This window comes from Dermacentor variabilis, chromosome 5 (assembly GCF_050947875.1).
Source record: "Dermacentor variabilis isolate Ectoservices chromosome 5, ASM5094787v1, whole genome shotgun sequence".
Lineage (NCBI taxonomy): Eukaryota > Metazoa > Arthropoda > Arachnida > Ixodida > Ixodidae > Dermacentor > Dermacentor variabilis.
In genome coordinates this window covers 46,854,273-46,876,800 of record NC_134572.1, presented here as the reverse complement: position 1 = coordinate 46,876,800, position 22,528 = coordinate 46,854,273, and the positions used below count along the sequence as shown (strand labels likewise).

Here is a 22,528-nt window from a genome sequence, read left to right as displayed (position 1 = left end):
TGAGGTTGGCTTCTTTCATGCCAGAGTGTCGGTTGGCAATTCTTGAAATGAGTCGCATCGTCTGCTGAACGCATGCTTCCAGTTTATGAATTGTGTTGCCGTTGCGCCCGTGAGCTTGCATGAAGAGGCCTAGTACACGGATGGTGGTCACCACCGGGATCGTGCCTCCTCCGGCTCGCACAGTGATTTCTGGGGATGGCGCAGTGTTGGATTTGCGGTTTGTAGGGGCTCTGAGTAGGAAGAGTTCTGATTTTTGCGGGGAGCAGGCGAGGCCTTTGTCGGTAACGTACTTTTCAACCGTGTCTACAGCTTGTTGCAGCGTGGTTTCTATATCTCCATCGCTACCTTTAACCACCCACAGGGTAATGTCGTCGGCATACAGACTGTGGTGTAGACCTGGAATCTGATTAAGTTGTTCCGGTGATCTGATCATCGCTAAATTAAAGAGGAACGGGGATAAGACTGATCCCTGCGGTGTGCCACGACTTCCAAGAGGGATCTTGTCCGATTGTAGTTCTCCTATTCTTAGTTCCGCTGTGCGGTGGTTGAGGAAATCTTTGATGTAGTTGTAAGTCCTCTGGCCCACACCTAGGTACTGCAGATTCTCTAGTATAGCCTGATGCGCTACGTTGTCAAAGGCCTTTATAAGATCAAGGCCCAGGACAGCCCGGGTACCATTCTTGGGTATGTGGTCCAGAACTTGGTGTTTAAGCTGAAGCATGATGTCTTGCGTGGAAAGTTTTGGACGAAAGCCAATTATGGAGTTCGGCAATAAGTTGTTGTCCTCCGCAAAATTGTGGAGGCGGTTAAGTATAACGTGCTCCATGAGTTTTCCTACGCATGAGGTCAGAGAGATCGGGCGTAAGTTCTCGAGCTGTAGTCGCTTACCATGTTTAGGTATGAATATTATTTGTGCATGCTTCCACTGCGAGGGGATAGAACCTGTTTCCCAACAGCGGTTGAAGTACTCTGTTAGGGCAGTGATAGATACGTCGTCTAGATTTCGGAGGGACTTATTCGTTATTCCATCGGGGCCTGGTGCAGATTTAGTTCGGATTTTGAGCAAGACGGCTCGTACTTCAGCCTCTAGGATGGGTGCGTCTAGGTTAAGATTCTCCGGACCAGTGTATGGTTTCTGGGGGATTTGTGCATTTGTGCCTATGTACCGGGTTTTGAGCTCTGTTAGGAGCTCGTCGTTCGTGCCCTGGTATTGGTGAGTGATCTTATTGAGGCTTTTCCTCTGCTCGGATTTACTCTTATCCGGGTCCATAAGGTATCGGAGGAGATTCCACGTTTTGGCTAGACCGAGTTGTCCCTGCATGCTGTCGCATACCTTTTCCCATTGGTTTTTGGTTAATTGGTTAGCGTATTCCTCGATTTCTATGTTAATTTGCGCGATGCGCAAGCGGAGTGTACGGTTTAGTTTATTCTTTTTCCAGCGGGTTTGCATGCTATTTTTGGCTTCCCACAAGTGCAGGAGGCGGCTATCCACCTCTACCAGACCATCGTCTTCAGGGATTTCCCTCGTGGCGCGTTTCACGCAATCTCTGAGATCGCCGATCCAGGCCTCGAGATCGTTTATATGCTCGGTGGCGGTTGTCTCCCGAATCTGGCGGAAGCGGTCCCATTCCGTGAGCGAAACTCGTTTGCCCTTCTTGCGGGGTGGACCCGCCTGAATGTGGATTTCTATGATATAATGATCGCTACCGAGGCTTTCCCCGATATTAGTCCAATCATAGTTGCCTATGTTTTTGATGAAAGTTAGGTCGGGAGTGGTGTCAACACTGACACTATTCCCGATACGGGTGGGTGTCTGGGGGTCTGTGATGAGAGTCAGTCCCTGTTGTTGGGCTTCTAGCCAAAGATTACGACCTTTAACTACCACTGTGCGGTAACCCCATGCAGTGTGGGGAGCGTTAAAGTCACCTAACAATAATATGGCCTTTTGTTGGGAGATTTTGAGAACCTTCCTGAATAGAGTTCCGAACTTGTGACGTCGGCACTTTGGGCTACTATAGACATTAAGAATGAATATGCTTTCATCCTCCTTACGTTTAGGAATGAGTTCAATAAAGACGTGGTCTATGTCGACTTCTTCAATATCATGTTTAATGACTGTTAGATTTCTGTGAACTAGAATAGCGGTGGTGGAATCCGACCCAGAAGCATTATAGGATTTGTACCCTGCCAATTTTGCGTGGCCTCCCGTCTCCTGAAGGGCAATGATATCAGGGGCCGCCTTACCCCGAAGGAACTGCTGAAGGTTTCCCCGTTTGCGGCGAAACCCACGGCAGTTCCACTGCCAGATATTGTAGTTAGGAGTGTGAGCCATTTTGAGGTGGCGAGGGTTCAGTGATCGGTTTGGAGATTTCGGATAGGGGTGGACGGTCATAGGGTTTGGATGCCACGCCCTTAAGGGAGCCGGAGGCCGTGGATGTAAATCTCGACTCCCAGCGAAGTACTTTGGCTTCGGTCGTGGCTACCCGAGATTCTAGGTTGGTGGTTCTGGTTTCCAGAGCGTCTAGACGTGCGCTTATTTGTTGCAAGTGGGCACCATTCTCCTGATGTTGCTGAAGCATCTGGTTGGCAAGTTCAGTAATCATATGTTCTAGTTTCTCGAATCTTGGGGATATGTCTGAAGAGTTGTCTGTATGATCTTCTGCCTTACGTTTATGTGGTGGTGCTGTGGTGTCGAATGAGGGATTAGATGGTGGGGTTGGGCGCGGCGTTTGACTGCGCTCCTGTTGTTTTTGTTGTAATCGGGTGATTTCTGCACGCTGCTTAGTGATTTCGGTTCTCTGTTGTTCTATTAACTGCCTCATTTGTTGGAGTTCTGCCTCGAGAGCCTGCATCTTAGGATACTGAGCATTGGGAGAAGAGACCGTGTTAGCCCAGCTCACCTGTGGACCGCTGTTTGTCGGGGTCGTTCGTCTCCCGGAACTCGACCGGTTCCGCGACGTCCCGTCGGAGTCGGTGGCACTCGGAGTTGAGCTTAGTCTCGGGTAAGACCGAGATCGGCTCCTACTGCTCGATCCTCCGGGAAAAAAGCTTGCACTGGTTTCTTGGCTGTTCTGCGTCGATCGGCGTTCTCGCGATCTACTTTGCCTGCGCTCGTTAGGGTGGTTCTGTGCTTCCACCGAGAGTTTCTGCCACTGTCGTTGTCGGATGATGTAGGGGATTTGGAAACGTTTCCTGCATTGCTTTGAGCCGGAGAGATGGTTGCCGTTGCAGATAGCGCATACTAGTTCGCAGTCATGGTAACTCACAGTAACTCAGTTTGTCTGTTCTTTTAGTATGTTAACTTGTATGTCAAATTGTGATAGTGTGAAGAGTGAACCCTTAATGGCAATATATTGTTTCTTTTCCAGGAGTGATAGAAACTATTTGTGACAAGTTCACTGAGATCTTCAATAAGCAGCCACCTGGAACTCAGCAGTGCTTTCTTAGTAGGTTTCTGTCTATCAAGGGATCCCTGTATAGGTCAGTATAATATTGCCATTCTCCCCCCCCCCCCCCACCTATCTTTGCATGTTTCATGAATGCTCAAAGCATGACGCTGCATCTAGTAGAATTGTAGTCATGATCATGGTGTGCTCACATCCTGAGCACATTTATCTAGCTGTGGCACAAACCTCTACCAAACTTTTCTTTTTTGGCATACTTCATTTACTTTGTGGTGGCGCTATGGTCTACAGCGCCGCTTACAATGACAAGGAATAGGTTGCATGCTTTGCGAGTGCGGGCAGAGGACAAGCTAATCCTCGGCCTGGACGGTGGCACGATGGACCGTTCCTCCGGGCTGTCACCGTGGTTCTTCCACACGACTAATAGACAGTTGTTGGCCTGCATCGACTGCCCACGTATAACTTCACATTTTACTAAAACATGTTTTTATGGTCCATATGGCCACTTGAATTTTTTTGCCCCAAAATATTAGATAAGAACAGTGAATCAGCAATTTTTAAGGCAAAGCACTCTTCGCCTCATACCACACACTTTGTGGGAGGTTGGTTCCTGTCGTACCACGTTTCGGACCTTTTCAGTTAATAAATATTATGCATCTGACGGTGGGATTTGAACAGGGATCCTCTAATGTAGTAGCCCGATGCTCTACTCAATAGTCCACATATGCATGCATATTCCTCGCCTGCAAACTAGCACTTTGAGATGAATGGTGAATGCGTCACATAGGATAGCAAGTTAGAAAAGCGAGAGCATGTGTGTGGGCACTAGTTTTCATGAGGCCACAAACGCAAGAATAGAAAGCACGAACGTCAACTTTATTACTGCCCTTCGTGCGCGTCACGTTGCATAGCAAGAAGTTGTTTATAGAAGCAAGTGCGTGCCAGTTTTCTCCATTCTTCCATGTGGCAGCTATCGCTTTGAGATGCTGATACTGTTCAGCATATAGGATTAAACCACGCTGTAGCAGTACAGGTTGTAATGTTTCTTTGCCGGAATACAATGAATCAATTGGCATGCTGTCTTTGTCATTGTGCCATTGCGTTGCTGTTGCCACACATGTGTCACGCCGATGATTGCTCACCTTATGTGGACACCCAAAAATATTTTACATAGCCAACTACCTGCAACATGCTCTGCCTAACATTAATTCCCATAGTGTATGGGATCTGTATAATTCTTTTTCATTCTGCACATGGGAAGTCAGGCACGTTGCATATAAAATTTAGACTTCATGGAGATATTTAGAAGCTTCTGTTATCTGCGTGCCACCACCAGCTGATATGCTGTATGCAATAAAAAGCCTCTTCATAAGCCTCTGCATTTTTTATGAATGACAATGAAGCCTTTCAGTCATGAATTGCAACATGACAGAAATGTTAAACTGTCAGTTCTTTATGCAAGTAGTTGCAGACATTTAGAGAGAAAGAAACTCTGTAGAGTGATTATTAATTGTACAATTTCTGGAGTCCTGATATCTGCGCAAAATGTACAATATCCTGGAATTGTCTTATGTCCTCAACAATGCTGTGCAGTTTGACAGCAACAACAACAACAACAACATTGTAATAAAATTGCAGTAGCTCTTCATTTGAGGGCTTCAGGCATATCGTTACAAGGCAAAGCTCGGATAAGTACCACTGATTAGTACGACTGAAACCTTTATGGCCCTGTCTAATCTTCAGGACGTATGAGAACCGTTTTTACATGCTTCACTGGTGGCTGACACTTCTGCCTGGTATTTCTGTGCAGGTGCCTTAGCAATGGTCAGCCCAAGGCTGGTGACTGCCACGCCCAGATCATGCTGAATGCTGTGTCCGCTGTGATGAAGGGCCTGCTTAGGCCCAGGGATTTGTCCAGCCATGAGAAGGGCCCTGCTGAAACACTTTCTGGTGGGGACGTGGTGTCATTCTTTAGAGCGCAGCTCTTTGGTGCCTGTTCCTGCATTGAGCATCTGTGTGCTTCGGTGGTGTAACCGAGCGAACGAGCACAGTGAGAGACGAAAGAGCGAATGCAAAGTGCAGCGGGGGATTAAATCATAGAGTTTCTCACTATAGCACCTAGAGGGAAATCTGGCGCCACTGTCTACGGGAGTTTCTTAAGGGGGCACCATGCCGTCAAGGGAATGACGGTATATGTGTCTGCGGGGCTCGTGTTGGCTGGTGTTGTAAGAGGCTTCGTCTAAAACATAGATATGGCTACACAAATAACGCATTCTCAAAGTAAATTCTTCATAAAATGTTTCCATTCACGCATATTACGTCTTTACTCACCTACAATGCATGAGCAACAGAAGAAACGCAAAAACAGATGACAAACTGTTTCAAAGCGAGCGCGAACCTTGTCGTCTGTCCTCCAACTTTAGCGGCCCGCTGATACTTTTTAAGTAACATATAGTCGTACACGCAATAACAAGTTCTCATAGTTAAACAAAACATGTTTTTGCGTAATAATAAAGCTTAAACAGCTTTTCACATGCTGTTTTAGTAGAAAATGACTCATTGTGACAGACGGAATGGTGCTTGCCAAGCGCGTCTTTAAGGTGTCCTGTCTCTCCGAGAACGATGCCAATCCGAAGTCACAATATACCGGCATTCCCATGCATACCACAGCGCAGCAGCGCCAGATTTCCCTCTAGGTAATGTAGTGAGAAACTCTATGGATGAAATACAGTGAGAGCAAAGGGAGCGTGAGGAGGAAAGCGGAAGAAGCCACTTGAAGCACCACCAGATGGTGCTCACATGCGCGCATCCACGGCGGCACCGGCCCTGTGGGGAATGAGAAAAAAAAGAAGAACCAGAAAGCTTGCCTTCCAGTTCTTAGATTACGATTGCATAAGCTGTAGTTTACCGGGAAGCGGCAGCTGTGTGGCTGGTCTATATCCAGCAGAACCTCGTGGATACATTCCTGTTACATACGTTTCCCCGGCACCACCGTTTGCAATCGAGAACACAAAAGAAAACCCAATAGAGTTATGCTCATATTTACTGGTTCATACGTTCCCGGAAAACAAGATTTTTCGGCATCAACGTTCAATACGTCGCCAAACTGTAATTGTATATATTTTCCGGCCACTAGATTCCATGTAAACAAGAAATTCGTGAGGCATACACGATCGAGAACAGTATATAGCTGCCCGCCGTGGCAGCTTCACCACAATACTTTCCTGCCCGTCTCACATGAAAACGTTGGCACGCACTCAGTTTCTCATTTCAGTGCCAGCAAATCTTCCGAGTCGTCGCATGTGGCATTCACAGCTATCACCACCAATCCTATTGCGATAAACAGCTTTGCCTATCTGTTTCACAGCGCATAATATGGTCGGAAGCGTAGTGCGTGTTTTTAATAGGCAATAACTGAAACATGGTGCCATTCCCTGCTGCAGACTGTGAGCGTATATGTTTTCTGGCCACTGCATCTCGTGTGAAAAAGAAAAGGCGCGAGGTGCGCACAATCGAGAAGGGTGTATAGCTGCCCGTCTCACATAAAAACGAAGCTGTGCAGTTTCTTATTGCGGTACCAGCTAATCTCTGCCCGGGTCATCGCACGCTGCATTCACAGCTATTGCCACAAAGCCTATTGCGATAAGCATCTTCACCTATCTGTTTTACAGCGCGTGGTGCATAGTGCTATTGGTAGTGCACTGCATACATTTAATAGGTGATAATGCAAACGCACTGCATTCCCTGCTGCAGGTAGGGCGATGTGGGCATCACGTTTCGCTTTGGCGGCATCCGGTGTCGTCCACCAGCTCGATTTCGTTTTGGTTCCCCGTCGAGCTCTTAAAACACCACACAACAGGAAAACAACAAAACGCCTCTCGGGCCACCGTAGCACCACCAGCTCGATGCGCGTTAGTGTCTTGTGCCGCAACGATCCGCACGACGTTTCACATTATATAGATATTAAACAATAGTTGAGTCTGTCAAATTTTTCAGTTACTGTGGATCATACATTTTACCGGTTAGTATGTTTTTTCTCACCATTTTTTCAAAAACACATGAATGAGGTTCTGCTGTATACAGTGAAACCTTGTTAAACCGTAGTTGGCTGGAACTCGGAAAAAGTATGTACTAATATGTAGTACTGCTTAACCGAAATAGCATGAGCTGGCCTCTTACCTGTTAGAAACGCAACTCAGAGAGAGTGCAATGAAAGGGAGAAAAACATACAGTATTTATTTACTTCGCGCGACAAAAGTGTTATTTTCGTTTGATGGCGCGGTGGCCTCAAACTTACTGAAGCTGCAAGTCAGCTTTTCGGCCAGCCCCCTCTTCTCGGCAAACACACGCATGGCATATTCCTTGTTGCCGTTGCATATTCTCCATGCACGGTAGCATTGCAGATGTTGCGTGGTGCCTTTTGCATTGCTGAGTGCTGTTTTCGTCACCATGATTGCATTCATGAGGCTGACATAACGTGCAGCTTCTGCTACTGTCGGGCCTGAATTGCCTGTGCTTTCCGTGTCGACCTCATCACTGTTGCTAGGCGACACTTTGGCAACAGAAGCAACGATGGCGAAAAGTCGAACCTCTTATTCGACATCTCTTCGCGGTGGCAGCAGCGCTGCCGAGCAACTTTGCATCCCAAATGCCACACACCGTAGTCAACAGTAGATCCCTGTCGCATGCCAGCGCCGACTTCTTTGTGTCACGTTCGATAGCACAAATGATGTCTAATTTTTCTTCTATGCTGAGCACCCGGTGTTTTTTTTTATTCAAGCTTCGGCATGGTGCGAGTATTTGTTTGCACGACTCCACAACGCTCTCTGGCACGGCGCTGAAGTGATGTTGATGTTGATGTGGCTTCACACGCAAACGTACAGGGCGCTTGGAGGCCGGTCTCTGGTGGTTCCGGTCTCTGAGGCTTGTTGTTCTGTCGGCGACCTGATGGAAACGACGCACCACCTTGTTTGCGCGGCAAAAAGTGGAAACACTACGTGTTAATCAATACGTACGCAATAAGCTGGTACGGTTTAAGCGGATACAAAACACATTATGTTCAATGGCCGCTGAGTTGGGGATTTGACTTTACTACTTTTAAAACGAAACTACTGTTTAAGCGGGTGCAGTTTAACGAGGTTTTACTGTATGTAGTGCTGTGCGTTGTGGCTCTGCCACTCGGTGCAATGTTCAATGCGATGCCTCAATATATAATGAAATGCAAACACGTATACAGCTGTGCTCAAATTTCGCATTAGGGAGTGTCGTAATCGTGAGTGATGTTTTTTATTCACACTAGTCTGTAAAGGCTTGTTTAAGTAAAACCCTTTGTTTTTAGGAGTTTTGTTTTGTGGGTCTTCTTGTTTCTGCTGAGTTGGTGTGTTATACCTTGCTTACACTTCACTGGTGCAAGTTTAGAATTGAACATACTTCCGAAGAAAGCAAGTGGCCCAAACTGTGATGCCAGTCATTTCTTATTGGGTTATGTACTTACACAGCTGTTTCCTTGAAAGCTTTTGCCTAAGTGTCTGATTATGTTACTGCTGTTCAGAACTTCACATTTACTCACTATGCACAGTTTATGTTTGCGGTGGGTGCACATATGCTTTTGTGGCACGTACAGGCACGGAGCTATGAAACTGTGTTATAGATTCGGAATTGCAGTTATGAAAGTGCATGCATCTTGCCGTGTAGGAAAACAATGTGCCGGATTCTCTTCTGTTAAAATGTTGGAAATGAGAAAAAGAAGTGGTCACTCAGTCAGATGCTGTTCAGCATTCATGTGTTATGAGTGTTGTACATGTACATTTCATCAAAACAGATTTGTGCTAGTTTGCATTTAACAGCCATTTCTTTTTCTGTAATATAAGCTCTTCAGAAGCCCTATGTAACATAAGCCCTATATTTATCCCGTGCTCTTCATTACCATTACTGTTGTTAGTGTTGGTATTAGGTTTTAGGTGTTCTGGCACAAATTGCTCTTTAGAAAAGTCATCCATAAACACAGATTCTACACATAGTTTGCATGTGGCATCACATCTGTCATCTATCCTAGCCATCCACCATTGCCAGGCACCCCGCTTGTATGGCCGGGTATTCCCCATTTGCTTTGATGCATACATGCCACATGTTTACGGTCCTATGAACTGTGTGACAGCAAAAGTTAGATGTCCTAAATTTTGCCCTTCGTACATGATGGTCTTGCAGGGCCAATGTGAGCTCGCCATAAAGAAAAGGTTGACGTGTGATGGTGTGGATGCGTACAATCTGCATGTCAGTGCAGCTGTGACTTCAAGCCCCAGGGGGCTCCCAGCCATGATGCAAACAGATATGATTACAAATACCTGATGCTGTCCGGGAACTATGTCACTCTGCAAGAAATGGAGGTCTGCAAATCACTGTAGAACGGATACACACGAGAGACTGGGTGAAGGAGACGACGGGACTAGCTGGAAATGGCAACTAAAGGATTGACACTTGAATGACAAAATATACCTGCCAGCAGGCCACATGGCGTATGTGCTAGCTGCCATCACAAGAGGCCGATTTCTTGATTTGTCTTTAATCAACAGTTGCACTAAAAAAATTCATCTCTCTATCAGTGAGGCACAGTGACATGTCACTGATGCATGTGGCTTTTTTCCTAATTATGTGGAATGCCTCCAGAATATCTCATTCATTTCTTGTTTTCTCACGGCCTAAGGTACTTGTGCTGCCAAACACAAGTGTGCACCCGCACTGTCTACAATGACTTGGCAAATGAAGTAAGCATCTTAGGCCGTGGAAAAACAAGGTATGAAAGGTTGTATCATAAGTCAAGCATGTAAGCATCATAATGTGTACCTAAATGTCACTTGTGTTATTTGAACTTCAGAATAGTGGCTAGCCAGGCTTGTTGGTACAAACACATTCTTTAGCAAACAGCGCGAATGACGGGACACAGAAATGATTGAAGAAGGTTGCAGGAAGGGTGGGTGTTTCGGTTGTTTTTTCAGCCCCAGGAAAGCTGAACACCTTATCCAGAAGAGTCGGCGAAGACAAACCCCACAAAATAGGTTGTGACAGGAAGCATCAGGAGCCCCTCACCAGCGGCATCACCGGAGTAGTTTATGAAATACCCTTACGTGCGGGCGCTCCTACATAGGACAAATGGGACGCTGCCTCAATGATCGCCTCTGGGTGCACGCCAACAACATAAAACTAAAATACAGCAGTAATCTTGCTCTGCATTGCTGGTCATGTAAATGCATTCCCTATTTGAGAAAAGTCACTGTCATTCAAACGCACGCTGACCAGCGCACGCGTGAAATTATCGAAGCATTTGCCATCATCGAACGTGGTCCTTCCTGCATCAGGTCACCTTCCATCCAGTTATTAGACAAGGAAATCGCATATCTGCAAATTTAACCGATCTCCGTCCACCTGCAATCTCAAACCATTCTTTTCATGTTTTCACACCATTTATGTTTTTACTATTACTTCTCTGCCTATATACTCTACGCTCGCGCAAGAAACATACTTGTTGGAAGTCAGCGCCTGTGTCGTGTGCCTCTTTTCTGTGTCCCGTTATTTGCCTTGTTTGCTAAAGAATGTGTTATTTGGTTACATCATTTCTGTACTATAGTGCCCATACACTTTCAACAGCATGTACAAGATGTTTCATGGACCCCACAGCAGCTGTATCCTCCAAAAGAGCCTCCCAGAGTTTTGCTGCCGAGCAAGAAGTCACAGGTTTGATACCTGGCCACAGAGATTACATTCCAGTGGGAGTGGAATACAAGAATGCTTGTGCACTTAAAAGTTAAGTGCACGTCATAGAGCTCCAGGTAGTTGAAATTAACTTGGAGCCTTTAGCGGCTTATTAAAATTCGTTTTCCTGTTGTGCTGCATCTCGTTTGTTTTCTTGCCCAGTTGCTTGGGCTCATTTGGTTCTGTTGCCTTTGTTGGCTATGCAGCGGTGATGGGCAGCCGGGAAGTTATCAGCAACTTGGACAAGGTGCTGCTGCACCTCGAAACCAAGGAGTTTTCGGTGGAGCCCCTGATACTGCAGTCACTGCAGCAGCTCACCCAGTGGGTGGCTGACCTCACGCTGCACCTCATGGCCTCCCTGCCACAGCAAGTCTACAACCACATGCGTTTCCCAGGGGTGTGTAGTGCCTTGATATTTTAGAGCAAAGCTGTTAACGGGCTGCTCACCAGGCCCCATCACAAGTTTTATTTATGCACTGGCAGTTGCAAACCATCATACATACCATATCTCAGTTGTACCTTGCAGCTCTGTGGAAGCTGCAGGACTCCTTAGCCAATAGTAAGGGCAAAAGCCCCATCAAGATGTGTTCCTCCACGTCGCGTTGTCTGCTCGGTGTCTGCCTGCCATCCTGCTCCTCTGGTGCTTTGATACAACAAATGTTTTGGTGCTGTAGCTATAAACTGCATTTACATGAATGTGACAGTGGTGCTTCGCCTCATCTAAATATTCTTTCTCAGCAGTTTCTTGCAGCCTCCTTAACCAGCAGCAGGGGCGAATGCTCCTCTAAATGTGTTCACCCATGCCGCATCATCTGGTCAGCATCTAGTTTGCTTTTGCTTGCCATCACCATCATATACTGTACTAGAGCAGAGTAGTAAATTAATGATGTAATTGTAATGAAGAAGAAGAGCACAAGAACAAGGTGAGCCAGATCGTCTGTATCATGCCTGCAGTGCAACCAGTGCAACCAGTGGGCCAGTCGGATCGCCAGTGCTTAGCCCGAGTGTGAGCCGTTCGGGCAGCCAGCTGTTCCTGCTCTGCGTCCCCTGCCTTCTCGGTTACGAACAGACGCTACCATCTGAACTGTTCAGTACACCCCATTACATAGCGAACAATTAGGCTTTCAGAGCGATCCGCATTGTTCATTCATCACCAGCATTAATGTTGTTGCTCCTTCTGCTAAGTTGAAATGAAACACCTTTATGGCTGGCTCCATGCTGCTTCTGTGGGCCTAGCCGTGTCAAAACAAGCAGCTGATATGAATAATAACAACAAAATGCACCTAATGCATTGCCCTCAGCATGAGGTAAGAGTAAGCGATGACCGAGTTAATCGTTTATTTCTTGGATGTCAGGACAGTAAGCAGGTAACAAGCCTGAATTGAAATCAGTGTGGGCGGTCTGGATTGTATGGATACTTCCTTGTTGCTATGTAATCATGGTTACTGCCAGTAACCGCCACATTATTTCACGGTATATGATGTGCGTGTGCAGTGAGCCTAACGGCATTGTGTATCACTGCTATGCATCATGTACCAAGCAATGCTAAATCTTTCTAATCCTACCAATGAATAGACATCTGTGTTACATTCCATAACATTAGATTTCAAGATGTGAAAATCATAACACGACTAAACCTTACATGCAAGAGGGAATTCAAGCTCAAATGTACTGTAAAATGTGATATGAATGTGCATGTTGAAGCAGTTCTGGTTCACAGGTATGTGTGTTTCTGAGACAAGGGGAACGTGAAGCGAAGTATTTAATTGGACAAAAAATTTAAGCACCACTAGGAATCGCAGTTAACATAAAAGATGGACAATATAAAAGTGATACCAAGCTGCCTGTTAAACCACTCAGCTTTTCCTCCGCACACCGCCACAACTGCATCCTGTGTGTCACGTCTGTCCTCTATCCACCTTTCTCTTCCGTGCTTGTGGCTGACAGAAGCCACTTCCTTACAGGCACAAGAGTACCTGGTGAAATTAATGCCGCATTGAAAAATTGCACCAGCAAGGCATTGGACTGAGGGCCTTCACCAGCTCTATTATTATTAAGTTATTATTAAGTTTAAACAAAGTGTTCATCTCTCTCTCTCTCTCCCATGCTCAAAATGTACTTTTACACTGTCATCGGTAGGCAAGTGGCATCTGGTAACATTTCGTGGAAGTAATACTTAATACAACAATAGATGGCGTTAAATTCTGTAATTTCTTACAATGACCCGCCGTGGTTGCTCAGTGGCTATGGTGTTGGGCTGCTGAGCACGAGGTCGCGGGATCGAATCCCGGCCACGGCGGCCGCATTTCGATGGGGGCGAAATGCGAAAACACCCGTGTGCTTAGATTTAGGCGCACGTTAAAGAACCCCAGGTGGTCAAAATTTCCGGAGTCCTCCACTACGGCGTGCCTCATAATCAGAAAGTGGTTTTGGCACGTAAAACCCCAAATATTATTATTATTAATTTCTTACAATGGAGCAAATGTGTGTTAAATTGTGCATGTGACATCAAATAAATATTTAGTTGCTTGTTATGTGCCTATCCTATGCCCTGAATTTTGTGGCAGCCTAGGCTGCACTAGATGTGTGCTATTGCTAAATGTGAATGTGGCACGTAGGCCTTTGCCCGAGGCCTTTGCACAAACTCAAACCACATCCTTGTCACAACATGAGAAGCCAACAAACAAAGACACCAAGGACAACATAGGGGAAATTACTTGTACTTAATAATTGAATTAAAGAAATAATAAATTAGTGGCAATGAGAGTGGATGAAAAAAGAACTTGCTGCAGGTGGGGAACGATCTCATGTCTTTGCATTACGTGTACGATGCTCTAACCAATTTAGCTATTGCGATGCCGCTTTCCTATCCACTTCCTTAGGTACTTATGTTTTACTACAAGAGCTAACCTTGGGAGTGTTAGCCAGCGCCACCACTCGCAAACCTTGGCGGCAGATGTGGTACAAGTAATTGTTGGCTGTAGTAAGTACAAGTAATTTCCCCTATGTTGTCCTTGGTGTGTTCATTTTTTGGCTTCTCATAATATAATAAAAATCGGGCCCCTCAGTTAACCCCATTTCTTCTCGTTCATTACATAAAGAGAGTCCTGAATCCAGCAGCATTGATGCCTTCAGGTAGCATATGTGGGTTTATTGACCATTTGCCTTCACCCAAAAAGTTCAGGTACTCATGACACCTGCAGCAGAAAGGATGTTCCACATCCACCGCCAAGGTGTGCGAGTGGTGGCACTGGCCAATACTCCCAAGGTTAGCTCTTGTAGTAAAACATAAATACCCAAGAAAGGGGATGGGAAAGAGGCCCCGTGGTAGCTCAATTGGTTAGAGCACCGCATGCGTAATGTGAAGACATGGGATCGTTCCCCACCCGCGGCAAGTTGTTTTTTCATCCACTTTCATTGCCATTAATTTATCATTTCTTTAATTCTGTTATTAAGTACAAGTAATTTCCCCTATGTTGTCCTTGCTGTCTTTTTTTGGCTTCTCATGATATGATTAAAAAAGATCGACCCCTGGGTTAACTCCCTTTCTTCTCGTTCATCCTTGTCACAAGAAGCTTGTGAGTTTCATGAAGTAAAGTTAATCCTCAATATAATGAAGTCTGTAAAACCAAAAATTTGCTTCGTTATGTTGAAGTATTTGTATTCTGAAGTTAGATTCTTTTTTTATGCAAATAAGTACGATCCCCAATGATTTTTCTTACATGGAAGGGTCTGCTATATTTTCCTAGTTATCGGGCAGTCAGGAAAAGCAAACTTCAATAAGAAAAAAGAAATATTTTGTTGAATTTTAGAGTTGGCTATGGAAGATACAGTTTCATGCAGTGTCGACAATATATTCATACTGACAGTACGAAGCGAAACCAGCCATGCTTTCACATCCACTCTGCCCCCTCGGCTGATAGCGTCGCCCGCAGTGGGATGATGATGTCGTGAAAAGCCCTGGCAGTGGGGAAAGGATGCTTTGTCTGCCTGCCACTTCAACGCATTTCCGAAACTTGACATTACGCAGCCTCCAGCACCAGCACTAATGGCATGCCACGCCATCAGTCTTCGCAGACATGGCAGATTACCTGTAAAACAGGGTGTGTGGGCTGTGTAAGCGCCCAGCCACGGCTACGCTTGAAAAGGAGGTGCGCACCAACCTGCTTCCACTTCCTTCCCCCCCGCCCTCGTGCATGCTTGATTGAATTACCGCAAGCTCGATCCCTTCCCACTTTCCCCTCGCTTGTGCACGAACACTGTGCTCATCAAGCCACCAACCTTCTCGTTTCACCCTCGCATGCTTTCACTCACACCTGAAGCATACAGCCCATGGGGCATGATAGGATTTTATTGCAGTGGGACTTTATACAGAACATGACACTGCTGCGCTTTTGCAGGCTCTTTCAATCATGCAGCGCTCAATTTGAGAGATGCAGGGTGTTTGTAAGCAGCCGCATCTAATTTGACCATCTGCACCCGCGGAAGTTTCCATTTACTGTCTTGGTATTCCTTTGCAGTGGTAGTAAAATATAATTATAATAAAATCGTGTACAAACACACTTCATTATATTGAGGTTCAAAATACATGGAGTTCTGTGGACAAGAAGTTATAGAAAGTTTAATACTTCATTATATTGAGAACTTAATTATATTAAAGTTTGTTATATCGAGGTCTCACTGCACTACGTCATCTTGTTTTCTGCTCAGGGTGGCCTCATCTCGGATGCGAAGTCCCTGAACATGCTTCGTGAGCTGTTGGTCATATTCCGCATGTGGGGGTTCATCAGTGAGAGCTGTCTACCTGCCTACACCAAGATGACAGGTACTACATTGTGCCTGGGCAAGCACCTCTGGGCTTCAAATAACAGAGCTTGACTCCTTGGGTGCCGGGTGTCCTTTTGAAGTGCAGCAAATTGAATTTCTGTCTGAGTAACACATTAGAACGCTTTAAATTGAAATGCTATTATTTCCGACACGTTGCTGAACATTTTACAAAGTTTTAAATCTGAAAATTCACTCAATAATTAAGGTGTGCTAGTAAGTTATTTTAATTAGAATAATTAGGGCTCCTCAGAGAGCATGTTTTAATAATTGCTGTCATTGTCTTTGATGACCCCTTGTAGTTAACATTGAAGTCCTCTAAATCAAAGTTCATAGGAAGTTCTTAAATTCTCCATTGTTGAAAAGCGTGCTGGCTTTTCGCACCGGCCATCCTTGTTGGAAGGAAAATTCATCGATGATTACAATACTTCCTAATGCAAAATTTGAGCACAGCTTTATAGATGCTTTCATTTCGCGATATATTGAGGCAAAGAATTTGAGCGAGACATGCAGCAGAGTCGGCAGTCTTCGAAAATTGGATCTGTGGGTCAAGCACGTTGGATTTTATACACGGCTCAATAAAGGTTCCAGTGTAATTGCAGTCAATAAGTTTTGTCTCTCCATATATCGTATAAAACAAAACCTACCATGAAGTTTTAGCTTTAACCTTGGAATAGACGGGTCAACCAGTCTACGGGTGTTTCAGATTCATGAATTATCTTGGGCGCAGCCAGGGTTCTGGATTTGCAGCCAGACGAGTATACTTAAGCACAGCACTTAGAGGGTTAAAGGTGTACTGAAGCACATTTTTGAAGTTGTCAGAGCTCTACTATTCGCTTCTCTAAGTAAAAGGATGACACTTAGCAAGAATGAAGGTTGTGAAACACTTGTAATGCCGCAGTCAAAAGTTTGCTTTCAATGACCATTGAAATCAAAAGCCATTGAAATGTGCGTGCCTAATTGGCTCCTTTATGTGGGTTTAGGGATCCAGTGGGTCCCTTGGATTTCAAGTCCATCAGTTGCAGTGGTCATTGAAAGCGAGCATGTGACTTTGTCATAAGATATCTTAATTTGATGCTAAAAATGGCCTTGATGTACCAAATGACGCATCATCTATGCTATTGTGGCATGACACGTGGAGCAAAATTTGCTGATGTTTAGCAATAAGGCTTGGCGTGATAATGATGCTCATAAAAAATGAACATGGGTGCTGTGCATGTTTCTTCTGGCTGCACTAAAGTGTGGAAGCTGCAGCAATTGTAGAAATGGAGCGAACCAGTGTAATCATCATGTCACAATGCATGCACCTCCTGGGGCCCCAAAACTGAAACCGGTTTGTGGAGAAAAGTATTATAGTAAATTATTTGGGTTGCTCTGATGCCTTCCAGTACTCTTTAAAAGTTCTAGAGGGTCTGAACCTCAAGTTAAGACAAAAAAATATGACAAGTCGTAAATGGTATGTTGGTACTCCTTTAAGCTTTGCGCTGGGTTTGTAAGAGATGCCTTAAATAATTATTTCCCAATTTACGTATGTCAAGTGAAGCCTCAGTATGTCAATATTTTTGGATTTTGCCCCATTACTATGTGGTAGTAAACTTTTTGTTCAATTAATTGACTGATACAACGAGCCCCCGAGTCTCATTCTTTATTATTTTTTATGGGTTTGTCAGTGTGTAGATTCAGTGCAACTTATGGCACCTAAGAAAGCCATATGTAATCACTAGGGCTTTGCAGATATAATAATTTTCAAATACGGATCTAGTTTCTGATGTGGAATCGAATATCAAATAATGATATGCACGTGCATTCACTAGCAAGCTCGGTTATTTTAACAGGTTGGAACATCGCAGTACTTTGTCAATGGTAAAGAATAAGACTAGTAAGCCATTGTGCTAAAATATGGTGTATTTGGCTCATGTTAACTTGGAAAATTGAGTAATTCCTACTAGCTGTCTGTTCTCACCCACCTGTGCCTTATTAAACAACATCAAATGTCCGTAAACTCAGGCATTTGACCCTGTGCCAGCCGTCACTCATTGCATTTACTGTGAAGCGATAAGCTCGGACTGGGGGTGGCGCTGCAATAAAGTGCACCCTCGCTGTCTGCAAATCCGTGCTCCTCGCTACTGAGAGGCTAACTTTCTTGTAAAGTTTAGAAGTCTAGTGGCTAAGCGTGCTTTCCAGGTGAAATTTCGCCAGCAGCACGAAATTATTGCAAAATTCAGCAGAAAATCAAACATACATTCTTAGATTAAATAGAAGCTAACGCTAAGGACCGTGTTTGCTCCCACACAGCCAGCAATATATTAGATTTGTTTCAAATATATTTGTTTCGAAACCGAGCAGCACTGCCTACTCTTGTTTGCCAGTGTATGGCTGTCATGAAATTTCTTTTCGTGCTGTATCATGACAATATGAATATAAATAAGTGAGGCTATGTGCAGCCATTGCATCTACCCTCTGCCAGAACCTGCCATCATAAACACATCAGACAGTACCCCATGCATTGCGACACATTCAAGTATTAATTTTTTCTGTAAGCATTTGAAATACGGAATGCATTGCCAAAGGAAATTGTAATCAGATTCTGTGGATGGCATTGTTGCGAAATTGGAGCCATATTTTGATTGTGCATGAGAGTTCTTGAGTGTGTAGTTCACAATACAATGCATGGGATGAATACTTGTACACATGTATTTGTATACTACTTTATGATATGTATTATACTTATTGTAATGCACTGCAACGTGGTAGTTTATTGAACACCCTTAACTACAATAATGTCATATGTCTAATATTGTAATTGTTAGCACCTTTTGTTATTCCTTATTGATTCATGGGAAACAAAGAAACTTTCTTGTTGTGTTGAATGGAAGTGTTGTACAGCAGTTTCCTCCTTTTTCTTTTCTTCTTTTTTCCTTTCTTTTATTTCCATGCTCACATACATCTTTATGACACACTTCTTGTTTGGGCCTGTGCAAAAGGCTCACAGTATTGTTAAATAAAAAAAAAATTAATTCGTATTCAACTGAATGTTCGAAAATATTCAAATACCACATATACTCGTGTAATGAACAGACTTTTTTTTCCCCTAAAATACCAAAGTGGTAAATTATATAGGCACTTTTTCGAAACAGAAAAACTTGAAAAGTAAGACGATAATGATTTGAAAAATGCTTTATATAACTTATCTTTGCACTAAAAATACACATATACTATTTGAAAACCATAACAGCATTTTTATTGCACCCCACTCTGCACCGTGACCGTGATAACACACAGCCTGTTCTTCCCGCATGCTTGACGGCAGTGCACTCTCATGGTGGCTTTGCCGTCAGCTTCTCGGTCATCGAACCCACTGCCTCTGCCAGCGTGTGCCGCCACGGCTGGTTTGCCGCTAGCGTGGATGTGCCGCCCGTATATGTTAGCTGCAGAATTTTGTTTACGTGATCATGGCATTTCTCACGTGGCATCATTATTAAATATTTTAAGCTTGAGATTAAGTGCGCTTGGTTTAAATACTTGAGCCGCAGTAAAAGATTCTAGTCTCTGAAAAACTACAGCACAGCCATTCGATCATGGAACTGCATACTAGATAAGTTGGGTGAGCTATTATTTTGAGGGGAAAACGAAAATCCAAATTTTCAAGAGCAAAGTTGGGGTGTGTTTATTATGAGAGTGCATCTTTTATGCAAGTGTATATGTTACTTAGTCCTCAAATTGAACACGAATATTAAAAGTATAATATCCAATCTCATTTGAAATTTTAGAATAATCGCACACCCTTAGTAGTCACAATGTCTGAAGTAGCAAAACGTTGATTTGTGCAAAGTTTTGTGACAGTAATCTGAGTTGAACGTTCAACTTTGCCACGCTGGATTTGCCATACATCTTTGGATAAAATATTTTGGTGCTAAAGTGAAATGCATGAATGTAATTAATTCTGCCCACATTTGTCTTCTAGGTAGTATTTAAGTCTTTTGTTCTCAATTATTATCTCTTTTTAGACAATGTGGATGTGCTCTCTCTTTTATTCAAACTTTTAACCAAGACCCTGCTGAACCACGGTTCTGAACCTGACGAAACTCTTTTAGGTAAGTCTTGCTAAATGCATGCATGCAAATTATTAAAGGGACCCTAAAACACAATTAGAATATAGTAAGAAAATGTCTATATATTATAGAGGTTGCTGTGAACATGTGAGCCAAATATTACTGCACTGCATGCAGCAGTGAACTTACAATCTCCCGTCAAACATAGCAAAAAATTACTTGCTCTCACTTTGGCAATGTTATCATGCAGCGTCATCGAAAGCAACTGGACTCACCAACACTAATGCCTGGTTTAGTGATTGTGAGAACATTGTCAGTAATACATAATTGCCAATTTTAGCTAAATAAATGAAAAGTATGTCTGCCATCTCAAGACAGAAAAATTATTTAATCTGCACTGCGCCTAGCCGCGTCTGCTGCATGTGGCTTCTGAAATGGCAGTGACGTGCCGCATAGCGTAGTCTACCGTGGCCACCACGGAGTGCAGCCGCGACACTAAAATTCTGCCTGGCACTCTGCCTGCCCTCTTTACTGCACTCTGTAGCCTCCAGCATGCTAGCGGTTACAAAAAAAAGAGGAAGCCGGATGTTGGTGCAATAACAGAAACATTTGCGACATGAGATTTGTGAGATGGCACTCTTTAATAGTGAGGCCATTGTATTATTAGTTGGAAAAGTGTTTCAGGGCTCCTTTAAGACACATTCAATGGTCCTGCCCACTGAATGTCATTTGTTGGGCAGTAGGCTGCGCTACGTTCGCTGAGTAGCAGTGCACCAGGAAGTGCAATGAACTAACAGGAATTTGTCGATTTCAGATGAGTGCTGTCTTTTACCGAGCCAGATACTCATACCATCCATCGATCTTGGAAACCATACAGAAGGCAAGTATGGCTTTTTGTCTTGTAATATGTCATAAGACATGAAACCTTAATATGTCATGCTTCATTAACAGAGGTAATTAGAAGAACACATGGTTACACTTTGCTCATATATTACACTGATCAGTGGCTGCATGAATTATGTTGGTTTCATTTATTAACTAGTGCTTCTCTCAAAGGTGCCAGCAATGCACTTTCAGCTTGGCTGTACCCCACAGGGACGTCAGTGTCAGCAGGCGTTTAGTGTGTTGTGACACCATATACCCGAGCATATGAGGGTTGGACCTTCCTGCGTGTAGCCGTGCGCAGTTTAGCAGTGTCTGGGGAAAGGGGGATCCTGGGGATTGAGCTGATGCCAGGTGCTCGAACCTTTAAGGCCCCCCCCGGCAGAGGCAACACACCTCTTTGGCCTCTGCTTCACATAGACGGCACCTCCAGATTGACCTGCCTGGAGGAAATCGACAGTCGCCTCTTCCTGTCCTCCTCTTCAATCTCTGTCTTTATCTCTCACTTTTAATCTTTCCTGTCCTCTCTTCACTTCTTCTCACTTCTGAGTGCTCCGGCGGGAAGGGTTAACCTTGTGTGGCTAGCCAGCCTTGGTTATGGTGTATTTGGTTATAGCAGCAATGTACGGCTGGTGTTGGCAGGGCTTCCCTTGCAGGAACTTCTGTCACAGCCCCCTGTTGGGCTCCATGTTGGGTGGTTGGTATCGCTACCAAAAACTCCTTCTATACTTATGGAGAATGCTTTCCTTAAACTCCCTGATCGCCCTCAGAAATGAGGGTGCACTGAAGTTGTCTTCTAGTCTTTTGGACACCAAATCTAGAACTTCCCCGTTTCCATGTAATTTGCACTGAAAAACCAGACAAACCAGTACGAGCCATTTCACCCTTCCTTTTTTCAGTCTTTGAAGTTTTTGACCCAGCTTAGAAGGTGTTTAGGATGGCAATCGATGATCTCCTCTTGGAGCTCTGCGATCAGAAGCAATATGAGAAACTGCTGAAGCTATTGTCATGTGGGGAAACCCAAGTAACAGTAACCCCGTACCATACTATGAACACCACTCGCGCAGCGTTGTGTCGGACGATGATTTGCTGAAGCTGACTGAGGCTAAACTCTTGGAGGGCTTCAGTGAGCAGAATGTCATAAACGAATTAAGATGAGGCGGGATGGCAAAGAAATCCAGACCAGGCACCTGACACTCACCTTCGGCTCAAGTGTCCTTCCCGAGTCCATCGAGGTCAGGTATATCAAACTTCGTGTTAGGCGATACGTGCCCAATCCTCTCAGAATCTTTTAGTGCCAAAGGTTCGGCCTCAGTTCACAGAACTGTCGTGACCGGCTGACATGTACCAAGTGTAGTCACAATTAACATTCCTCTGAAATGGGCCAGAACACTCCACATTGTGTCAGCTGTGATGGTGGGCATCCCACATACTTGTGGTCCTGCCCTTCTTGGAAAAAAGAAATTGTCACAATCAAGGTCAAAGAAAATACATCTTTCAAGGAGGCATGAGGCGGTTATCATACCTGCCTAAGAGCAGCTTTGCCGATGTGATGCATCAGGGGGCGGCGGCACAACGGCTTCCAGCGACTGTCCGGCTCACATGCAGTGAGTCAGC

At 44.5% G+C, this 22,528-nt stretch overlaps 1 protein-coding gene across 1 annotated transcript in view; it reads left to right on the top strand.

Annotated features, from left to right (window-relative positions):
• MED16 (mediator complex subunit 16) overlaps window positions 1-22,528 on the top strand; it is a 61,725-nt gene that overhangs the window by 25,650 nt on the left and 13,547 nt on the right. The window contains exons 15-20 of the mRNA XM_075692357.1: window positions 3,369-3,480; window positions 5,215-5,354; window positions 11,360-11,550; window positions 15,864-15,978; window positions 19,985-20,071; window positions 20,844-20,909. Coding sequence (XP_075548472.1) covers window positions 3,369-3,480; window positions 5,215-5,354; window positions 11,360-11,550; window positions 15,864-15,978; window positions 19,985-20,071; window positions 20,844-20,909 — 711 coding nt within the window. The remainder of the gene's footprint in view (window positions 1-3,368; window positions 3,481-5,214; window positions 5,355-11,359; window positions 11,551-15,863; window positions 15,979-19,984; window positions 20,072-20,843; window positions 20,910-22,528) is intronic.